At 45.9% G+C, this 17,190-nt stretch overlaps 3 protein-coding genes across 3 annotated transcripts in view; all 3 read right to left on the minus strand.

Annotated features, from left to right (window-relative positions):
* The window catches only part of LOC147439960 (uncharacterized), a 57,203-nt gene that overhangs the window by 7,044 nt on the left and 32,969 nt on the right, over window positions 1–17,190 (minus strand). The gene's annotated exons all lie outside the window — the stretch shown is intronic.
* On the minus strand, window positions 5,668–7,634 carry LOC147439961 (uncharacterized). The gene is made up of 4 exons (XM_086484437.1): window positions 7,074–7,634; window positions 6,608–6,974; window positions 6,356–6,517; window positions 5,668–6,235 (listed from the first exon to the last, which is right to left on the minus strand). The coding sequence occupies exons 1-4, from the start codon at window positions 7,622–7,624 to the stop codon at window positions 5,768–5,770; spliced, it is 1,548 nt and encodes a 515-aa protein (XP_086340563.1). The 5' UTR covers window positions 7,625–7,634; the 3' UTR covers window positions 5,668–5,767.
* Window positions 7,722–10,044, minus strand: LOC147439962 (uncharacterized). The gene has a single exon (XM_086484436.1). It carries the CDS (start codon window positions 8,683–8,685, stop codon window positions 7,774–7,776), a length of 912 nt encoding a protein of 303 aa, XP_086340562.1. The 5' UTR covers window positions 8,686–10,044; the 3' UTR covers window positions 7,722–7,773.

Consider the following 17,190-nt stretch of genomic DNA (forward strand, 5'->3'; position numbering starts at 1 on the left):
ACCTCGACATCGTACTTGATATACTCATCCAATCCAAAGAGAAAAGCCTCTTTGCGCTCATCATCCGACATGCGTAGTTGGGTGCCTAGCTGCAAAACACGATTAGAGAAAGACATAACCGGCATACCATTTTGCTTGAGAGCGCGCCAATCGTCCTTCAATCATGCAAGGTACTGAGGTGGCATAAACTGCGCCTTGAGCTTGTCTTGGAAATCAGCCCAACTAAAAGAGGGGCGTGAGATTGTCGGCTGCCTCTACGTGCGCGGCTAGTTGTGCCTCTTGCCATGAGTGGTACCAATTAATGGCATCACTGGCAAGGTACATAGCTGCCGTCAATACTTTGCTATTTCCTGTCTTCTTAGTTGTCGCAAAATAAGCATTAAATTGATGCAACCAAGAATGAATAATTGTAGCATCCATCTTACCGTCATACTTACTGAAAATCAACTTTTCTGTAACTGGATGGTTGGAATCCGCATCGTGGCTTGCGCCACTTAACGAACTCCCACGATCTCTGGGTGGTTCGGTCTTCAAGGCTAGGACTTTGGCAATAAATTCTTGATTGCGAAGCTCCCTTTGAGCTTCACGCTCGGCGTCCCTTTTTGCTTTGCGTTCTTTTCGTTCAGCGCGCTCGCGTTCGAGAGCAAGTCGATTTTCTTCTTATTGTGCGGCCAATCTTGCGTTTCTTTCGTCGTGCTCGCGTTCTAAAGCAAGGCGCTTGTCTTCCTGTTTATCCATCATGGCCATGATCTGCTTGATCATTGCCTCCATAGGGTCTGACGTAGATGGCGAAGGGGGAGGGTTGAAGAAATCATCGTCGGGTGGGGACGAGTCTCCGTCGCCTCTCTCATGCTCATCACTTGTATGCGAAGTATCCATTCCGCTTCGGGTGACGACCATGCACTATGATCTTGGGGTCTTAAGCTCGCGAGGAACTTGGGTTCTTGAGGGTCTTGAGGTTCTTGAGGTCCTTGATTTGTGAGAATCTTGGGTTCTTGAGGTTCTTGAGGGTCTTGGGTTCTTGGGGTTCTTGAGGTTTTCTTTCGCTTGCAAATCGCGTTGAGAAAGATCTTCTCTTCACCCGAGTTCTACTCTTTTCTGCGGACGCACCCCTTGGCGGCCTTGCGCTCACACCAAGGTTGCTTTTTCCCACCTCACGTCGATTGGCCGGCCGCTAAGTGCATGGTCCGCTCTCAATGAGTGAAAAGAGACACAAGGGGAGGCTGGACAAGCCCTTCTTTTTTGGGATTCCTGTCACTCTTCAACAAAACACGATTAGGAATCGCCACGCCCAAGTAAACTTGGGTTCGTGCGATCGCAACAAGCAAAAAAATTATTGTGGTTCTTGTGGTTCTTTCCTTGAGTAATGCAGAACGCTTCCAAAGCTCTGATACCAATGTAAGGTGCAGCGGAATGAATGTTGTATTTTCTCAAGATTAGTGATCTTTATTGCTCAAGGTTCCTTTTAGTTCTTAGGGAAAGAGAGAGCTTTCCGTCTTGTAGAGTGCTATGATCACGAACAAAGTGAGTGGATGTTGTGCCTGCAAATGAATGAGACTGAGAGAAGGAGAGAGAAGAGATACGACACCGAGAGGTTGTAAAACCCTCCTCCAAAGGCCCCACTCTCGTCGGCGAGAGTGGTCTACTTTGATTGCACAAAGGTGTACAATGCGTATGCAATGGACTGATGCAACTTGGACTATGCCGATGATGACGACGGTGGTGACGACGACGACTCGATGGCTGAAATCTGTAGTCTTCTATCTGCTGTTTTTCGGGACTGTTCCGGTGGCTGAAAATCACTGTTTTGGCTGCGTTTTGATGGCTGAAAATGGGGGAGCATCTGCAACCAACTTGGGGTGAATCTGCTACTTTGCTAACTGTTGAAAACCTGCGTTTTCCAATGGCTGAAATCTGCGTTTTTGTCCATGCTGAAAAACGTTGGGAAAGTTGAGATCCTGCTGGCGTTTTTGCTATGGAAAACGCTGATGAAGGTCTGGCGTTTTTGCAATGAAAAACGCTGGGCTGAGGGTGCTTTGGGCGATCATGCAAGGGGGGAAATGCGGGGGAATCTGATGTGGTAGGAATCGCCAAGGCTGCTGGAAGGTTAGCGATGGTACTGCTAGAAAATGCTAGGTGCTGAGGGGGGGTACTGCTAAGAAGTTGCCTGTTGAGCGGGTAGCTCCTGCTGCCTCTTCTGCCAGAAAGTGCTAACTTGGGTTTGCTTATATATTAACTTAGCAAAATTGCCCTACCTACTTTTGTTGGAAAGTCACTTAAAAATAATATGTGAAAATCTCAATAATTAGGAAAATAGACTAAATGCACTGGAAAATTCCCCTAACTGATGCTAAGTGACGGCATGCACGGTCTACGAAGGGCATGCACGGTCTACGAATAGGCTCACAAAAGTGCCAGATCACTTCTAATCTAACTTGACTGGACTTGACGGAAACCCTGTTATGGTGTAGCTTGTCCACGGACACATAGGGTTGGGATGTGTCACGTGACACCGAGCATCCTGGTGTTTTCTCAAGCAAGCAGCAAGATCTAGCGTTTTTGCTGACAGAGCATTAGCGTTTTCAGATTTCTACCCCTAGCGTTTTTGCATCAGTAGATCAGCCCTTAGCTTCGCAATACCACACCACTCACGTACCAAATCCTCGCCGGAATCCACTATCGCCATCAGATTCAGCCAGCGTTTTCAGATTCCTGCAGCGTTTTTCAGATTTCAGCCACCAGCGTTTTTGCATAGCCTCGTTGGCGCCGTCATCACCATCATCGTCGCCAGCACAATTGCAGAACTCAGCCCTAGGACAACGCTCAGTTTTCAGCCAGCCTTCAACCTAGCGTTTTTCATTTTTAGCCCTCAGTCTTCATCATTGTCGACATCACCGTCTTCGTCGTCGTCGTCGTCGTCGTCGTCGTCGTCATCGACGTCGACATCGCTCTCGTCAAGTACCACAGCATCTAGAAGCATTGTACCAGACCTTTGTGCAATCTAAAGCAAATACCTCTCTAGCAATAGAGGGGGGGGGCCTTGGAGGGAAGTTTGGGACCCCGTCTAGTGTCGTCTCTTTTCTCTCTCTCTCTCTCTCTCTCTCTCTCTCTCTCTCTCTCTCTCTCTCTCTCTAGCACTCATACACTCATGCACTTTGCACTCACAACTTTCCACTCTCTTGTTTTGGGCATTGCACAATCACTCTCCCTAAGAAAGGAAGGCTCTCCCTTCCTCTAAAGTAAAAGGAACTCATTGTTCACTCATCCTGAGCTTACACCATCATTCACTTCTGTTGCACATTACATTGGTATCAGAGCTCTTGGCAGTGTTCGGTATCATCACTCAAGGAAAGAAGCACAACGAACCACAAGAATTATTTTTGCTTGTTGTGGTCGCACATAACCCAAGACCACTTGCATGTCGATCCCTAATTTGTGTTTTTGAAGAGTGGCAGGTAACCCAGAAAAGAAGGGCTTGTCCAACCTCCCCTCGTTCCTCTTTTCCACTCATTGAGAGCGGACCTTGCACTTAGAGGTAGGCCAATCAACATGAGGTGGGCAAAAGTGTTGCTAAATTGGCTTTATCTGACTAAAAAATAATTCTAAATGAATTATTGGATTTATAAGTGAGGGTTTTCTAGCTTTGTACACCAGGAAAAAAAATTCTATATGAATTATTGGAATTTCAAGTGAGAAGGTTTTCTCACTGGAGACATCCGAGTACAAAGTATTTGTAGTGCATCATTCAAAGAAATAACAGGAGCACTGTGAACACGAATATCTGTAAGACCACCAAGAACGGGTACTTTTGATGCGTCACATTGGATGGGTGACAGGGAGCATCGGGAAGAAGTATTCGACCATCCAGGAACGGACATCTCTGATGCGTCATAGAATGGGTGACATACAGCATCGCGAAGGAGATTGTGCCGTAAGTTCGGTAGGAAAGGACTAGGCCATGAGTATTCCTCATGCGTCACAAGGTGGGTGACGGTGTCACGAGGACGTGGCAACTGTTAACTATGTCACGAGGAAGTGACAACTGCTAACCTTAGTTGTTGGTTTCTTTCCAATGATGTTTGTTTTATTTGAGACCCTCTTTTTAAAGTTGCAAATGGTCAAACATTGTATGGCCAATGTGAACGGTAGTTTCACCCGCAGACGGGAAGTGGGTCGGCACTGGAACTCGTATAGAAGAGGGTGTCTAGGCTCAGGTCAAGATCATGTAGGTCCTCCCGTCGCACTTAGCAAGTTGGTGGATACTAGGAAGTGAACTCAATAAAGGCATAAAGCCAAGGTTGGATCACCAAAAGAAAATACCTGACAATTGGGCCACATTGCATTTTTGAATGCAGTCCCAATGGGGATAGATGGTCAGAAGACCAGTGAGAGCCCAACGGAAGCATCTCCTAAAAATTAGGGAACTGCTATTTTGGGCCAAATGTGTTCGCGTCATTACCTTCGAAATGACAAGGAGAACATTTTAGAACTCTACCGCAAAGTCAACTGGGCAACCAGTCAGGAGATTTTTAGGCGGCAACCAAGAAACGGGAAATGGCTTGTAAACGCGCCAAGTGGCACATTTTTGTGCACTTTCTATAACCGGCCTGTACAACGTAGAGGGCGGTACTATTTCAATTACCTGTTAACTTTACACAAAGCACTGAGCAGGGAAGAGAACACATTTGCGTCCAGCGACTAGAATGTCACTGCGCACACGAGCCGACACCCTGTAGGCCCCAAAGACTGGCGCCCCTTTCGGTATTTCTTTATTCAAATTAAGGTAGACGATCCGACCACTTCGCACAAGCTTTCACAAAGCTGTACAAACCTGGCGAGGGCTGAAAACACAGGTTTTCGACCTGATTTTGGCAACATAATGGCGCAAAAACCCCTGTAGGTCAAAAGCACCTATCTAGGACGGATTCCCTCGCTATCTGGAAGCTTTCTGGTGAGCTGTCACAGAAATTCAGCGGGCTGTAATTCCCTGTTTTTCACTGTCGGGTGCCCAAAAGCCTGTACACACATCCCAAGGCTCTCACGAGGCTCCCCCGGTGTTCCCTTGCAGTTTAGGTGCAAAACCCTAAACCTGCAGAAAAACACAGCAGGCTGTAATTCGCTGTTTCGGATCGTTTTTAGCGGAGCGAACATGCATACGCGTGTCCCAAGGGCTCCCGCACACAATGGGACAGTTCCCCTGTGAATTGGACGAGTTTTCACGCGAGAAAACTCTCCGAACTCGCAATCTTTCGCGATGGAACTGTGCGTACCTGTGAGGGATTAGCAATTACCTAATCCGGTTCCTATTCAAAAGGCTCTTGCCTTGGCAAACGCGCATAAACCCCCAGAACTGTACATGTTCATCTGAGTAGCCCAACTAGTGGGCATAGTAGTCTCGTACGGTCCCGTACATTTTGTACGCGTACGATGATGTGCGGTACTAAACGAACTAAAAAAAATTATGACGTACGATGACGTTATGTACGTTCAAATTTAAAAAAACAAATAATTCTCAAGTCTAAGGGCCTAAGGCTTAGGCCTTAATACTTACTTATAGAAACTTGACATTTGTATAGATTACAAGTTAGTAGTTACAATACTACATAGTACATAGTACAATGTAAAGAGTCAAGACTCAAAGACTAAAGAGAATGAGCATTACATAAACCAAAATGATCATTGAAATTTGATAAGTAGAGACCAAGTGGAGGCTACAAAGTACTCAAAAAGTGACACACCATAATAGAGAGACTAAATAGTAAAGTCACTAGTCACTAGTGCTCTCATCATCTTCCTCATCTTCCTCTTCTGAGCCTTGCTCATCAACATCATCCTCTTCCTCACAAGAGTTGAAGGATGACAGCTCATAATCTCCATCACTAATGAGGTTGCCTTCATCATCATACTCTGGCTCTCGAGGCTCTCTATCCTCCATAGTGATGGCCGCCGCACAAGAGCCGCTTCCGGAGCCTCGCCGCACATAGGTCCTAGGAGCCTCCGTGGGTGTTGTTGATGCTTTGCCTCTACCTCTTGTAGCCCTGGCACCTCTGTCTCTTGTAGCCGATGTAACTCCATGGATGACGACCTTCTTGCGTGATCGTGTGCGAGAAACCCGGCGATCAATCTCCTCAAGCTCCAAGTAGAGCTCACGAAAAATCATTTGCTCCTCAGGGTCTTGCTCTTTATTGACACTCTTTAGAGTGTCAATGGTAAGTGTGAGCTCATCCACGTTGACCTATTTGACATTTACAACATTGGACAATGAAAACATAATTAGTATATTCAAACTAATTAAAGACTAGACTCTAAAGTATAGAAAATGGAGTGAGTAGTGATTATAATTTATAATTTATACCTGTCGAGCCATAGGCATCTCATGCATAGAGCGCAACATGCGTAAATTGGAGCGACAATAGATAAGTCGCTCTAATTGCTTCGTTGAGAGCTTGTTTCGGATTTTGGTGTGGATGAGAGAGTATGCGGACCAATTACGCTCACATGCTCCCGATGAGCAATCCTAAAACACATCAAGAGAGGCATAAGCTATAAGAGACAATAGTTGAAGAGATTAAGCATAAAATGTAAAAGGTTGAGGCTTGTCGCTTACTTGGCCAAGAACCCTCAAAGCGAGTCGTTTGAGAGTAGGTAATTGATAGCCAAAGCTCTCCCACCAAAATAAAGGCTTCACCAAGGATTGCCGCTTCCAACACAAGTTGGAAGTAAATGCGGTGCCTCGTTGGTCGCTATAGTTGATTACCTCTTGGAGAAATGCTCCAATGTCCTCTTCTTTTAGCACCTTAAAGAGGTAATTGTTGCGCTCCTCAATAAGCTCTTGATTTGCAAAGAGTTCGGGCTTCTTGTAAGCCGGATGCAAGAGAGCCACAAAGTAATGGATAGGTCTCTTCATCCAATCCCACCGCTTTGTGATTAGGAGGAGAATGTCGTCTCTCTTGGGAGAGTCCTCGAGGTAATCACTACAAGAAGAGAGAGGAAATGTACTAAGTAGAGAAACAAGCATGTAGAATTTAAATATATAGAGAATGACATATGTAATAATAAATATGTAGTTATACCGTGTTCCATCGGGAGCCCCATCTAGGATTGTAGACTTCTCAATCTCCTTGTAAGCTTCCTCCATGAAGTGCCATAGAAGCCCAATAGTTGCCCCTTCCATGTCGGTCATGCGGAGAGCCTTGTACAAGGGCAAGATCGCAACGACAAGACCCTTAATTTCTTGCCAAAACTCCTCCCGCAAGCAAAGCCGTTGGATGGCTTTTGCATCTTGTTGGGAAGCGGCGGACTCTCCATTCATCCACTCCTTAAACTCATCGGAGACCATGGTCTTTTGTATTTTGTTTTGCACATCATAGAGCCGCTCTAAAAGTAGCCACATGGCGGCAAAGCGAGTGGCCGATGGCTTCTTCAACTCAAGGTCGGAGTAGGTGCGGTAAATGGCAAGCACCCTCACTTTGCCATTGATGAAATTGATGATGGAGAGTGCTTGGTTGAGGATATCTTTCACCCAACCTAGCTCCCCTATGTCTTCAAAGAGAAGGTCAAGGCAATGAGAGGCACATGGAGTCCATACTATGGATGGAAATTCCTTCTCTAGCCTCTTACTCATTGCCTTGCAATTTGAAGCATTGTCGGTAATCACTTGCACGACATGCTCCGCACCAACCTACACAAGAGGCATTTGTGACAAGAAGAGTTAAAACTTAAAAATTAAAACATAGGACTCATTGGCAATTGCTCAAGACATAAAGGCTCGATTTACGGTTTTACCTCAAGAATGGCTTGGCGAATGTGCTTCCAAATGAATGCCCCGGTCACTTTCTTCCCTCTCGAACCCGCATCCACCGCCCGTAAGAAGTACGTGCCAAGAGGACAAGAAACAAGAATGTTGATGATGCCCCTCTTCTTGCGGTCGCTCCATCCGTCGGAGAGGATAGAGCATCCATACTTTGCCCAACCCGCACGTACGGGCTCAAGTGACTTGTCAATCCTTGCCCTCTCTTCATCAAGCTTCTTTGTTCTCATGTCATGGTATGACACACCCGTCCACCCTTCGCATGGACCAACCACCGCAATTGCTATGATCATCCTCTTCCATCGCTCCAACCGAAGAATGTTGAAGGAGAGATTGCATTCAATCACCGTGCGGGCAATCTCTATTTCCGCGATTCTTTGTCTCTCCTTGAGGAAAGACAAGGGGCCGGAGCATCCACCCACCGATTTCGCAAGAGAAGTTTGCTTTGCCGTCTTCAGAGGCCGGCCACCATCACTTGAAGACCCCTTGGATTTCTTGGACTTCTTGGAGGAGTTACTACCATCACATGAGGCCGCGGTGGCACCGGTAGCCATGGACATAGTTGGAGAGGCCTCTTCCTCCGAATCAGAGCTATCAACATCCGGCGACACGAACTCATCCGAGGTGACTCTACCCTTGCGTGTCTTCAATGGAAGATACTTTCTCTTGCATTCCGCAAGGATATCTTCGGGGATATTAGGACATGGCCCCACTTGTCCTCCTATCTTTGTCAAGTGGATGATGAGACGGGTGACGGAAGAGGTCATAGCTTTTGGGCAATATTTGCACCACCACTTGCAAGAGTTTTGCTTGCCCCCCACCCGCTCAAAATATCGGCAATGCTTCTCAAAGGCTTCATGAAGAGGAGGCGGCATTATGTAGTATGTAGCTAGTAGCTACTAGTATGATGTACGATGTATCAATAGATTAGAGAGAGAGAGAGAGAGACCCAAGGAAGCTTGAAGGAGAGACCCGTCACGGTGTCACCCAAGGGACCTTGAAGGAGAGAGATGGTAGACCCAATGGAGACTCGAGAGCTTGAGAGCTTGAAGCTTCAATGGAAGCACATGGAGATGAGAGGGTAGAGCATTGAGAGGCTTAGGGCTAAAGCTTGTAGCTTGTAGTTGTAGGTTGTGTTGGATAACAAAGGGGAAGGGTTGCTTAAATAGGAGAGGAAGAGCATGTGAGGCTTGACATTTGAGCAATGGGCATTGGCCCTTGGGCAATAAGCATGGCAATGTGCCAATGGCCCATGGGCAATAAGCATGGCATTTGGCTTCAAAACTGCCCGCAAACGGCTCCAAAAGGCCTATAAACTGGACGTTGCAAAACGGTCAAAATGCTGCCAACGGTCATAAACTGCCGAAAAAAACAGGCCGGACGGAACGAACGGAACGAACGGGACGGGACGGGTCCGGCCGGACGGAACGAGAGGTTCCGTTCGACGTACGAAAACTACCCTGCTAGTGGGGCATTACCATATGTGCCAAAGGGGAGAGAGAGATGCACGAGAGCAAGTCATCGCGCTACATGAGACAGAGGAGAAGGCAAGCTTTCCATTAAAGCTGTAGACCTGCACCCACTACTCACACACACACTGTAGCTCACTTATGATCAAAAATCAGCCTCCTCTCTCAAATTGGGCGCCCCCTCTTCAGCTGGAAGTAGCAAACTTCCCAGAAGCTACCATGTGTCCAGTTTGCCCCTTTTGAGTTAATTCTCTAGTTCCCACTGACTTATAAAGTTATAAGTGACTTTCCGAGTGGCCCACACTTCATTTGGCACACACAGGCTTCCATACTCATCAGAATTCAGTGCTAACTCGCCCGACCAGTCTCAGACTCCCGATGTGAGAAACCTATTCGGCCGCAGCCGTTTCACACTGGCCATGCAATGTCCACTTGCACCTTTTCAAGGGTCCCGAGGAAACAAGTAAAAATAAAAATAAATTAAAAAATCTAGTACTTATTTACGGAAGGCAACAGGAAAAATACACCTCCTGGTGACACACCCCACCCTTGAAATACTGCAAGCGACCTCGCTTGCATGCCAATAATACATGCGGTATCTGTTGATATCACACATATTCTATGATGGGAATCCAAGATATACATGCTTCCGGAAATGTAGCATTGGACGATTAAACAATCCCACCAACCTGGCTACGACACATATATCAAGCATAGAAGCCTTCTAGTGTACTCTGAAGCACAAACTTCTCTAGCTAAATTCTGTATGGAAAGAGTAGATACAATTTCTTAACTACTCTCTTGAGCATCATGAACCATGCTCTTGCCTTGCTCCAAAAAGTCTACATCAAGTCACTGTGGGTTCCATCTGAAAGGCTTCAAGATACAATTGCAATAGCTGAGGTGAATCAAGCAATTCACACTCTTCCATCCATTTGGCATCCAATGATGGATAGTTCTTGAACTTCACCAAATAGCGTCTTGCAACCTTTCCTCTAACCTTTCTTTCTTTATGTGCCAATATCTGTTCAAGAACAAGGATTTCATCCAATTCTTCCACTTCGGGTTGTTCCTCATCAAGCATATTCTCTGGCACATTACCAACAAAGGGTCTTAGAAGGCTGACATGAAAAGCATTATGTATTTTCCAGCCTTCTGGTAGCTTTAACTTGTAAGCTACATCGCTGATCTTTTCTGAAATCTGAAAAGGACCATAATATCGCATACTGAGCTTAGGAAACAAGCATTCCTTGCCTTTCCTTTTCCTTAACCTGGCCTTTTCAAAGCGCAAAAGCACCCAATCACCAAGTGAAAATACAAGTTCACGACGGTGACGATCAGCAGCTTTCTTTTGCTTAGCTTGAGTCTTCTCAAGAGCAATCTTTATCTTCCTGTATGTTTCATCCATATCTTGCACATACTTGTCTGCCTCAAAAATCTTGTCCTTAGTTTGCAAAATGGGCAGGACTTTCTTTCCTCCTTCCACTATCTCAAATGGTGCCTTACCTGTTGACGTATGCACAGTGTTATTGTAAGCATATTCAACCAATGGAAGATGGTGTTCCCAAGTTGCCTTGTGCTCTGACACATAACATTTGAGCAGGTCCAGAACAGTAGAATTTGCCTCTTCTGACTGTCCATCAGTTTGCGGATGAAACGAAGAAGAGAACTTTAGCGTAGTGCCCATGTTCTCAAACAATGCCTTCCAGAAAAGACTCGTTATACGTGGATCCCTGTCACTGACAATTGACTGAGACATCCCGTGATATTTAAAGATATTGCTCATGAATATCTTGACCATGTGTTCTGGCTTTATCTTCTTCCTCACAGGAATGAAATGGGCCTGCTTACTGAACCTACAAATGATAGTCCAAATCCCATCATTGCATGTTTGCGTCCTTGGAAGATCAAAGATAAAGTCCATTGCTATGCTTTCCACATGGCCTATCTGGGATCGGCAATGGCTGCAACAATCCCGGTTGCTTTTGTCTGTCAAATTTGACTTTTTGGCATACTAAGCATGATCTTACAAATGTGTCAACATCTTGACGCAAAGCTGACCAATAGAAGAATGCCTCAACCCCTTTCACTGTCGCATCAATTCCACGATGCCCAGCATAAGGTGGAGCATAAATTTCCATCAAAATCTTTGGCCGTAACTGTTTAGTAACGCATAACTTTCCATGCATCATGAGAAAGTCATTCTTAAGCATATAGTGCTCATGATGTTGCCCATCAACAAGCTGGTCATAGATCCTTGCAAAATCTCAATCTTCAGCATATTGTGTCTTCATTTCGTCTAGTTCACAATGGTACGGAATTGACACCGCTGAAATTTGGGGCTTTCGTGACAACGCATCAGCCACCACGTTCTTTTTCCCTTGCACATGCACAATCTGAAAATGGAACATTGACAAGATGTTTGCCCATCGCATGTGCTTCTCAGACAACTTCGTCTGTGTGAGAAAATATCGCAAGGTTTGATGATCCGTTTGGACAACAAAATCAGCCCCTAGCAGATAGTGTTTCCAACTAGTGAGAGCATGAATTACTGCCAACAATTCTTTCTTATAGACTTGCAAGTTCCTTTCAGTCTTCAAAAGAATTCTACTCTCATATGCGACTACTCGGCCATTCTGCATTAGAACTGCACCAAGACTATGGCCACACGCATCACACTGAACCACAAAAGGTTTCGAAAAATCTGGAAAAATGATTACCGGATCTGAAGTCAGCTTCTCTTTCAAGTGTTTGAACGCTAAAATTTCCTTGGCTGTCCACTTGAAAGTAACTCCTTTTCCTTGTAGTGCATGGAGTGGAGAAGCAATCTCAGCAAAATTTCGGATGAACCTCCTGTAGTAGGAACATAAGCCTAGAAAGCTTCGAATGTCATGTACGGACTTCAAGTCTGGCCATGACCTAATTGCTTCCACTTTAGCGGGATCCATGCGTACCCTATCCTTTGAAACAATGTGCCCAAGGAAGTGAATCTCTTGCAAAAAGAATTCACTCTTCTTCGCATTAATGAGTAGCCTGTTCTTACGTAACTCATTGAAAACTGCAGTCAAGTGATCCCTATGCTCCTCTTCGGACTTCGAATAGACAATCATGTCATCAAAGAAGGTACCCACGAAGTTTCTATGTGGTCTAAAAATTTTGTCCATCATTCTATTAAACATGGCAAGAGCATTTGTGAGACCAAATGGCGTAACAAGAAACTCATAGAGACCAAATGTTGTCCTGAACGCAGTCTTATGGACATCTTCTGGCCTAATGAGTATTTGATGATACCCACTCTTTAGGTCTATCCTTGTAATCCTTAAGCTGACTCAAAGGAGCCACATTATCATAAACAGGTGCTTGTAACAGTGGTGCTCCATGAGTGTGCATTCCAGCACTCGCATCAACTGTTTTCCCTGTCATATCTGCATTTTGTACGTATGGCTGCGAAAAACCAACCATACCAAATTGTGTTCCAAGCACTCGAAACTGGCCATAGGCACCTTGAAAACCTGGTTGAACACCCATGTTCGCGTACATAGGGTTACCCATGCCTGTTTGCATTGTCCCGAACACATTCCCTGGCATATAACCTGTGGATGGTCTAGCCATAGCTTGAAACACTGAACCACCTCCAAAATAACCAGGATAAGTATTAGGTAATGGAAGGGTCTGACGCACAGCGTGTTCATTACTCCCTTGACCATTCACAAACGGTTCCTGTCCAACTAAAGCAAGCTGCTTTGGATCATTCGACACCGCTAGTTGCTCAACCACATGGGCTTTCCCTCCAGCATCATGAGTCCTCTGCGCATTGGAAATCTCCTTTTCCTGCAACGGCTCAGTCGTCCCCTGTGTAGGAGGCTGAAAACCTTGTGTCGGAGCCTGTAAGAACTCCTGCATCCTTGGGTTGTTAGCCAACTGCTGAAACATGTCCATGCAGCAATGCAGTTGAGTTCTAAACAACCTGTCCTCTTCTTGAAGAGTTGAAGGAACTTTCTCCATGCCATGTGAGGAAGATCCGTCTTCAGGTACTTGGTCTTTCTTCTCTGCCATAACAACAAGCTCTGTGTTGCTTTCACCCACAACAATCCACGCTGCACTTTTTGAAGAAAAAGTGACTATCCCGTCGATGGAACCATATAACCGGCTTGTACAACATAGAGGGCGGTACTATTTCAATTACCTATTAAGTTTACACAGAGCACTGAGAAGGGAAGAGAACACATTTGCGTCTAGCGACTAGAATGTCACTGCGCACACGAGACCGACACCCTGTAGGCCCCAAAGACTGGCGCCCCTTTCGGTATTTCTTTATTCAAATTAAGGTAGACGATCCGACCACTTCGCACAAGCTTTCACAAAGCTGTCAAAACCTGGCGAGGGCTGAAAACGCAGGTTTTCGACTTGATTTTGGTAGCATAACGGCGCAAAAACCCCTGTAGGTCAAAAGCACCTGTCTAGGACGGATTCCCTCGCTATCTGGAAGCTTTCTGGTGAGCTATCACAGAAATTCAGCAGGCTGTAATTCCCTGTTTTTCATTGCCGGGTGCCCAAAAGCCTGTACACACATCCCAAGGCTCTCACAAGGCTCCCCCGGTGTTCCCTTGCAGTTTAGGTGCGAAACCCTAAACCTGCAGAAAAACACAGCAGGCTGTAATTCGCTGTTTCGGATCGTTTTTAGCAGAGCGAACACACCTACGCGTGTCGCAAGGGCTCCCGCACACAATGGGACAGTTCCCCTGTGAATTGGACGAGTTTTCACGCGAGAAAACTCTCCGAACTCGCAATCTTTCACGATGGAACTGTGCGTACCTGTGGGGGATTAGCAATTAGCTAATCTGGTTCTTGTTCAAAAGGCTCTTGCCTTGGCAAACACGCATAAACCCCCAGAACTGTACATGTTCTTCTGAGTAGCCCAACTAGTGGGGCATTACCATATGTGCCAAAGGGGAGAGAGAGATGCACGAGAGCAAGTCATCGCGCTACATGAGACAGAGGAGAAGGCAAGCTTTCCATTAAAGCTGTAGACTTGCACCCACTACTCACACACACACTGTAGCTCACTTATGATCAAAAATCAGCCTCCTCTCTCAAATTGGGAGCCCCCTGGAAGTAGCAAACTCCCCAGAAGCTGCCATGTGTCCAGTTTGCCCCTTTTGAGTTAATTCTCTAGTTCCCACTGACTTATAAAGTTATAAGTGACTTTCCAAGTGGCCCAAACTTCATTTGGCGCACACAAGCTTCCATACTCATCAGAATTCAGTGCTAACTGGCCCGACCAGTCTCAGACTCCCGATGTGAGAAACCTATTCGGCCGCAGCCGTTTCACACTGGCCATGCAATGTCCACTTGTACCTTTTCAAGGGTCCCAGGGAAACAAGTAAAAATAAAAATAAATAAAAATATCTAGTACTTATTTACGGAAGGCAACAGGAAAAATACACCTCCTGGTGACACTTTCCTCATGCATGAAAAAGTGGCGCTGAATTTATAGCTGGGAAGCTCATTTTGCAACTTCCTGTCACAGGTTAAGAGCTATGGAGTACCTGCTTTCCCCTCTATGTACAGTGTGGTGCTAGGAGTGACGACCTGCAGACTACACACTGCTCTCTCACTCCCCTACGTGCAGTTATGTGATGCCCCACAAGAGGGCTCTTCATTTGACTAATGTACAGCTGTGTGGTTTCATGCTTTTGTGCTGAGGCAAGAGCCTCCTTGAGCAGGAACAGGAGTAGCTAACTACTATTCCAAAAGCAAGCACCGGTGAGGGTGATAACCTCACCATACAGGTGCAATTTCAACGCTGATTATGTGCTGTATTTTGACTGTTTTTCAGCCATACGAAGGCCACAACCCTTGGGAATAGTGCCACACTGCTAGAGGGCAGTTCGGGGACTGTTTAGGGCTGAAAACAGGGCAAAAACCAGTAAATATGTCACGTGCACATCTAACCCCATGTGTACGTGGACAAGCTACTTCATGGCATGGGTTCAATTCAGTCAGTTAGCCTAGCTTAGGAAGTGATCTGGCACCTTTGTGAGTCTGTTCGCAGACCGTGCATGTCCAGACACTTAGATTAGATGCATACCCTTTGGTTGCACACAGCATGATCATTAGATTACAGTCAGAACTCTCGGGAGCATTTTTACAGTGCATAGACCTATTTTCCCTATTTTTAACATTTTTCACTTATTATAGTGACTTTTTTTGGGAACTAGGTAGGGCAAATTCAGTAAGTGACTATATAAGAAAAACCTAGAGCTAGCAATTCTGGCAGAAGAGGCAGCACGAACATCTGTTTAACAGGCACCTTCTCAGCAAGACTCCCCCCCATTAGCAAACCTAGCGTTTTTGCACACTACAAACCTAGCGTTTTCAGCCATCCCCAGTCAATGTTTTTGCATTGCAGCAGCCTGGCGACAGTAGGACCAGCATCAACCTAGCGTTTTTCATTTGCAAGACAATCTGGCGACAGCAAGGTAGATTCAGCCCTAGCGTTTTTGGATCATGCAACAACCCTAGCGTTTTGTTGATTCACCGCGACGGAACCACCAGAAGCACCAACGTTTTCAGTTTTCAGCAGTCAGACACCGCAGTAGAAGTCCTGAACCTCGCAGATCTCACCTTCCCGTAGCAGATCCTCGCCACACGGTCAGATTCAGCAATAAGATTTGCAAATTTCAGCCATTAGCGTTTTCAGATTTCAGTCCGTCTCGTCGTCGTCCTCATCGTCGTCGACATCGTCAATAAGTCCAAAGCATTGTAGAGATTTGTGCAATCAATAGTAGACCACTCTCGCCATAGAGAGTGGGACCTTCGGAGGAGGGTTTGACAACATTCCGGTGTCGTATTCTTCTCTCTCTATCTCTCAATCTCATGCACCTTCATTCACAGTGTTCACCACTTTGTTTGTGTCCATTGCACTCTCTCACTAAAGGAACGGAAGGCTTCCGCTACACCTTACAAAATACAACCAGCTAAATTTACTGTTTTTGGGCAGGAATCAGAGGGTTTATACCAGTGGAAGCGAGTTCCAACAGGGGAATTGGTTTTTGGCAAGTATTGGGGCTGTTATGCTGTCGAAATTTTGCAGAAACAAGTGGTATCTAGCTGGATACAGGTAAAGAATTCCCAGGACTCTACTTTGTAATCTACCCTCTTAAAGAATAAAGAAATACCATAAGGGGCGCCAATTTTGGGGCCTACAGGTTGTCGGCGTCTGCTCGGAGCATTCTAGCTTCCAAGTTGTGTGTGTGTTTAAGTGTTAATTTTTGTCGCAGGTTCCCTTTGCAAAGTACTCTCTCTCTCTCTCTCTGTCTAAAGTAAAGCAAAGAATTTCGGGTAAAAGCCAAAGCCTACCGCCCCACGGGCCGGTGTCAAGGTTCCATTGCCAGGACATCAATCACTTTTTCCTCAAAGAGTGAGCCTCGGTTGTTTTGGGTAAAGACACAGAGTACAGGAACGTGGGATTACACTATGGCCGACAAAGGGAAGGGCATTGTGGAAGAGGGTTCCTCTTCAAAGGACACACAGGAAACTCCTATGGTGTTCGAGATTGGCGAGAGCTCACGGCCACGTCAATATGTACCTCCTGTTGATGTGAATGTCCCTCGAGTACAGGGCTTTATGACTGGGCAACTTGAGTATGATGCCTTCAAGACTCAGTTAGTTGCCACGGTGAATGTGTTTTTGCAATTGGTGCGGAACCCAAGGTTTATGGAGTTCTTGCAAGCGCCACCAGTGCTACAGCAAAATAGACAACCTACACCGCGAACAGAGCTTGTTGAGGCTCAAGCCCAAGTACTTCATGTGACTCAGCAAGATAGGGAACACTCGCATGTTGCGGAGTCAGGGGCTCCAAAACAGGTTCCTCCCGTCCTTGAACAAGTGGCTAGAACGCCAATTCCA

Source organism: Adiantum capillus-veneris, chromosome 16 (assembly GCF_014529385.1).
Source record: "Adiantum capillus-veneris isolate H3 chromosome 16, ASM1452938v2, whole genome shotgun sequence".
NCBI lineage: Eukaryota > Viridiplantae > Streptophyta > Polypodiopsida > Polypodiales > Pteridaceae > Adiantum > Adiantum capillus-veneris.

Bases quoted from the DNA above. Each gene is read 5' to 3' on its own strand.
- LOC147439962 (XM_086484436.1), bottom strand. From the start codon at position 8,685: ATGCCGCCTCCTCTTCATGAAGCCTTTGAGAAGCATTGCCGATATTTT.
- LOC147439961 (XM_086484437.1), bottom strand. From the start codon at position 7,624: ATGAGTAAGAGGCTAGAGAAGGAATTTCCATCCATAGTATGGACTCCA. The intron at 6,518-6,607 runs GTAAGCGACAAG...GATGTGTTTTAG, and splicing joins CTTTGAGGGTTCTTGGCCAA to GATTGCTCATCGGGAGCATG. The intron at 6,236-6,355 runs GTATAAATTATA...AATGTCAAATAG, and splicing joins AGATGCCTATGGCTCGACAG to GTCAACGTGGATGAGCTCAC.